Source organism: Bombus huntii, chromosome 6 (genome assembly GCF_024542735.1).
Source record: "Bombus huntii isolate Logan2020A chromosome 6, iyBomHunt1.1, whole genome shotgun sequence".
In the NCBI taxonomy this organism is placed as follows: Eukaryota; Metazoa; Arthropoda; class Insecta; order Hymenoptera; family Apidae; genus Bombus; species Bombus huntii.
Genome location: NC_066243.1, coordinates 2137087 through 2143086, shown reverse-complemented (window position 1 = coordinate 2143086; position 6000 = coordinate 2137087). Strand labels below are relative to the sequence as shown.

General features: G+C 35.9%; 1 protein-coding gene across 3 annotated transcripts in view; it reads right to left on the bottom strand.

The window, feature by feature from the left end:
• Positions 1–2144: 2144 nt before the first annotated feature.
• The window catches only part of LOC126866853 (tachykinin-like peptides receptor 86C), a 47809-nt gene continuing 43953 nt past the window's right edge, over positions 2145–6000 (bottom strand). For all 3 annotated transcript variants that reach the window (XM_050620837.1, XM_050620835.1, XM_050620836.1), the window contains 5 exons: positions 5450–5646; positions 3913–4016; positions 3337–3520; positions 2876–2938; positions 2145–2811 (listed from right to left, as the gene is read on the bottom strand). In XM_050620837.1, coding sequence (XP_050476794.1) covers positions 3402–3520; positions 3913–4016; positions 5450–5646 — 420 coding nt within the window. In that variant the 3' untranslated portion in view covers positions 2145–2811; positions 2876–2938; positions 3337–3401. The remainder of the gene's footprint in view (positions 2812–2875; positions 2939–3336; positions 3521–3912; positions 4017–5449; positions 5647–6000) is intronic.

The window sequence follows — 6000 nt, the reverse complement described above, 5'->3', positions numbered from 1 at the left end:
GGTAGAAACGACCGGGCGTTCATGGCAAGACGCGATCGGGGAGATGCAATTGGCTTTGAATTGCACCATCAACCGCGTAACCAAATCGAGTCCTTTAGAGTTATTGATTGGTAGAGCAGCAAGACCGTATGACTTATTACTACCTGATAACATCGAGGAAAAAGAAATAGATATCTCCAGTGTAAGACAACAGGCAATAAAAGAGATGGAAACTAGTGCTAGGTATGACAAAGAGAGATTCGATAAAACCAAAGCTAAAGTAGTTAGGTTTAATCCCGGTGATTTGGTACTACGCCAAAATGAAGAAAGGAACCAGACAAAACTGGATCCAAAATTCAGGGGTCCGTTTGTAATATCGGAGGTCCTGGAAGGAGACCGATATACCTTGAAAACACTGGATGGGAAAAGGTCATACAAGTACAGTCATGACAGGTTAAGGAAAATGCCGGATAGTTGCATTCCTGCGGAGTTGGATGTCTGTTGTGATGACGAGAACAGTGACCATGGCGATGTGAGTACCCCGATCCCAGAGGATCGTAGAATTATATGAGCTCAGGTGCGGCCATGGGATGGAGTTCAGTGCGGTCAGGCACTGGAAGTGACGATGTCACGAAGCTGGGAGCCGGTTTAGTACCGACAGCGACGATGTCACGAAGCTGGGAGCCGGTTTAGTACCGACAGCGAAAATGTCACGAAGCTGGGAGCCGGTTTAGTACCGACAGCGACAATGTCACGAGGTTAGAGCTGGTCTAGTACCGACAGCGACGATGTCACGAGGCTGGAGGCGGTCTAGTACCGGCAGTGACAATGTCACGAGGCTGGAGGCGGTCTAGTGTTGACAGCGATCGTGTTACGAAGCTGGTTATGTAACGAACTTTGAGAGTATGTGCGATTCGAAGGATGAGACCCATTTGGGTGTGAAATCGAGAATGGTCCGTCATGTCATTACGACCCGACTGAAAGCACGCAGAATGCAACTGGCACTTTGAATGCTAATCACAATGATACTAATCCTGTTTCCTTTTGTTTTGTTGACGAAGGTACACCCGAGGACGTGTGATAGTCAGGATGGCCGTGTCGGAGATGGAAGGAAAGCCGAAGCCTTTCCTTGGAAATTTTGGGAACATCCTCTAGTACCTTAGCCTAGATTTTATTATAGTTGTAATTGCTTAAGATTTGTAATAAGCGAGATTGGGTTCGAGGTGACAATCGGTCGCTGAACGTAGCCACGGTCACGGGATGGATGTTTTATCTAACGGAGGTCTGGAGTGGTTGTATGTGTTTTCCGAGAAATGTGGTTGTGGCGGCATGCGGCCTCGAGAGCGGGCCGAGCCACGTGTGATGTTGCCTCGGAGGTGCCGATGCAATGGTACATACATTGTATTAGTAATCAAAACTCCAGGCAGAAACTGCCTAGCAACGGCGTTTGGAACTTTCTCGATGCTTCCAACGAGTGTGCCTAGCAACGGCGTTTGGAACCTTCTCGATGCTTCCAAACGGGTATAGAAAACAAAATGCAATCGTACAGGGAGAAAAATCTCCACGAGGCTGGCATTCTTGCGATTGCCTTGGAGAGTGATACATCGAGCATTTTCGACGATCGCATTTGCGTCTAAGTTAGTTTCGCTTAGTAAGGAGTTATCCCGGTGACCGTGGATTCGTTTGAACTCAAACATTGCTAATAGTATTATTTAATTTAATTATTCGTAGATCGTATTATTCATTAGGCTTAGTGTTTGTTAGACTTATTATTAGTCGTACTTATTATTTGTTAAGCTTAGTGATAGACCTGTATATACGTGTAAATAAAATCTCGGCTTTGTGAAACGATGGCTAGTCCACATGAAGAGTCGTCGCGCGCCCAAAATTCGAATCGTGACCCGACATATATAATCACTACATTTAATAATACCGTTCCATTTTATTTCTAATAACTTTCGTGTTCTTTCTTGTTAATATATTTCCAGATATAATTACTACCTTTCGTAATGGTATTTTATTCCATTACCCATACATTTTACAATTACACCTTTCTTATCACAACCATATTCTTAACCTTTAAAACCTATTCTATCTGTCATTTATTTTTTTAAAGCCTACTTTCACAATTTATGATCAATAGTCGAATAAACAACGCGCGCGTATCTCCTAAATGTATCTTTATTTATTCTTTAGTCTCCTAGAATCCAAACAAATCCATTCTTTTGCCATCCAGAAAATTATATTGCCTTACGTATTACCTATTATCATTTTATACTCTCTTTTCCTTCTTTTCTTACTTCTTTCAACTTTCGCGCATCTAACGTCTACAATCTTTTTACATATTTTACAATTTTCTAACAAAACTAACCCATGTTTTGACAAATTTCCATGCTGAATCAACATCGCTATTACCTTTCATGCTCCACCTTTCATACACCCAAGTTAGCAACGCGTTTATTTTTATTTACGCATCTTTATTATACACGTCGTCTTTTCACCCTATATTTTTACGCTCTTATCATTACTTGTTTTACGCAAAACGTTTCACATTTCCAAACGATCTTTTCTGCGCTTCTTATTTACACATTTACAAGATACTTCTCCCTGTCTTTCCCTCGTTTCACACTTTTTCTCCCACGCTCGTACGCAACCAATCAGATAATACATTTTCTCATTATCAACGATTATACGCTCTTTTCCTTCTTCCTCTTGTTAATCCTCTTGCTGCTCGTTGTTATTCGTCACAGTTCATTTCTCCAGATGCATCGTCCATCCATGCTCGCAGGGCAATTTATACAAAGGAGAACAAGCCGATACGATAACCTATAACTAGATATGAGATAATTAGAATTACCGTTCGCGCTGTATTTGCCACAATGTGCGATCAACGTACCTTTGCGTTAAATTTCCAGTTACACAAAATATCGTACACAGCCCCGACCAACTCTGAAAAACTCTGCAACAGTGGAACGTGACCGTCAGACGGCCGAATCACCGTCATGAACTACGCACAGTTTGGATCGATCACTTTGTCCAATAAACTATTCGAATACTTTCGAATAAATTTAATACACGATATATATAATACTATATAACATATACTATATACATTAGGTGGTAATGACAAAATCTCCAATCACTTAGTTGCCAACCCAATATTACGTTATGTAGTATTACGTTATAATGTATTACGTTATATAGTATTGCGTTATTTAGAATTACGTTATAATGTATTACGTTATATAGTATTACATTGTTTAGAATTACGTTATAATGTATTACGTTATATAGTATTAGATAGGTACAAGAACAAGGACGGAGTTATAATAAGTTAACATTTATTACGATACTTACAATCATCACAAGATTTTACTATTCACAAACAAAATTTGTTTATTATGTTATTCACATATTATTTATCAGACGGTAGTTGTGTCTTGTTTGTGATCGTTTATACATATAGATCGCATTCGTATATTTTGCATCTGTGTCTTTGCCATGTTATGCTTCCAACGTATCGAAGTGGATTTAAGACGACCTGAGAATAAATTAGTAAATTTATGTTTAATTAATCAAATTTATACTTGTAGTATTAAACGCAAATCTTATTGTTCGTTGTAAATTATCAACTAATAACTTCCTAAATACGCAAAATAAAAATGTAATGATGCATTAAATGACATGTTCGATAATAAAATAAATAGTTCGATAGTAAAAAATTTATCGCAACCTTGTAACAAATGCGCGAAAGTTTCCTAACAAAAGTCATAATCTAACGAATGCCAAAATCACGAGAATGAAAAGTTTGAAATATTGCATTTGAGATCGTATTTATTAGTTATCGATATTTAAAAATTAACCAAAATATCCCTCAGATATCTTAAGCAATCAACTATGTGTAAAATATAATATAATCCAATAATTGCTTACTTGAGTTATAAGTTATCACATCTGTTCGCTTTACAAAGTCATGCATTGGAGAATCGTCGCAGTTTGTACGTTTGCATATTATTAGTTGGAAATAGAGCCGAAACCTGTAAGAAAATCAAAAGACATCAATTTACAATCTACGTGATTCATATATACGTACGTAGTTGTTTTTAAAAAATTAATCAGTGAGTTCCGTCGAATATTTTACGCATTAAAAAGTTACGTATTAAGAATCGTAACAAGACACTAATACTCTAAAGATATAAACATGCTCACTGGACAATTACAAAATAAAATCAGGTTACAAAAATTCTCCGAATTTTTTAAGGATCAAGTTCGTAGCCAAAAATTGTGAAAAGAAATCACAAACATGTATGCCATTGTACAGAATACCCTTGATTTTTGTCATAAGTGTCAATTAAGTAAACCAAAAAAAGTGGAGCTTAAACTGTAAATTGCGTTTCTGGCTTCTGTAACTATCCTTGTAGTAGGAGTAGTGGCTTGATACTTTGCAAAAACATATTTGTACTATAAAGATGTATTTACTATAAAAAAGGATTCTATGCCAGGACTCCATTGGTTATTTGTTATTTGCGCAAATTCCAAATTTTTGTTGTTGTTTGCTTTATTTTCAAAATATTTTGTATAAGTACATCATATTATGATATCTTTGATTTTGTAAAAAGCTGCACAGATGTTACATGGATTAATGTCCAAGTTACTTTTAAGATGATCTCTAATTTCTATGGCATCTTCAGAGTTTACTTTATCATTCGAATGATAAATAGTCTGTCCAAGTTAATGAATATTCTGTGAATGTTCATTTGCGGAATCATATTTTGCGGTCTTCCTTATTCCATACCTATGAATTATACATGCGGTGGATCTATTAGGTGCAGTTCTCAAAAAAGTAAACTTTTACATTAATAATGCAAATCTAGGTAAATCTTTTCCTGCGCTGAAGTTTTTGCACATTTTTATGACGTTCTTTATTGGTAATTTTTACTGAATGGAATTTTGTGCATTGCTAGCGTCCATAACGTTCTTAAATACTCTGTTATAATTAATTATTATTAAAGAGTGGTGCATGCGTTATACATTCTTTCGTAAACTCTGTGAATTAAGTCGATTCATGAACGATTTCTGTTATGCTTCCAAGTACATTCGATCTCCTGCATAGTGTCTATTCTAAAAGTTTTGCGCGAATACTATTGTTTTATAAAAATTATTTACTAAACTGATTTTTTATGGAGAATTGTTTGAAACTAGTCGGCGTACGAATACATTTCACATCAACTGTAGACGCATTTAATGTCTGCTGTAATATTCATCTTTTGACTTTTAATTACCTAATTCTCTCTCATCATCTCAAACAATGCATTTGTCGGTTTCAACAATGTTTCGATGGAATATCGATTTTCGATACTGTATAACACCATACTAACGAAACATTTTTACTTCCTCGCTTTCATCTTCTTTACCATCTTAAGAATGTACCTTTTTTAGGCACAAGATATTATCCAGATATAAAACTCACCTATTGTTCATCCAGTAGTATATGATAGGATTTACCATGGCATTTGACATGGCGAGCCAATAGAAACTTAAATAAACGTGTGGGATGTTGCTATTTTCCGCCAAATGCTTGTGGTGATAAAGGAAAAAAAAAAACCCTTGATAAGGTAGCCAACAGATGGCGAATATCACAACTACGATGATAAACATCTTCACAACCTGTAAGAAAATGTGGAAACTATATATTGTTTTGTCCATCGTTCGTTCGAAATTTATTAGATTTGCACATGTCGATTTATTGTTATAAATTGTATAAATTGTTTTAAAATAACGAAATATTCTATATGAAATTATTCATAAGTAGCAATATTCCAATGAAATATTCGATTACGAAAAATCGACCTGAACTGTGTAAATTGCTATCCAACTGTAAGTGTCGGCTAGTTTGTGTATTCTTATGTAATTTTATATGTTTATGGATGTAGCTGGAAAAAAGATGTGTTTTGTATAGAAACTTTTTCCCACCCACCAAATAATTATAATGAACGATTTGTTTTAGATGTTTTATGTATT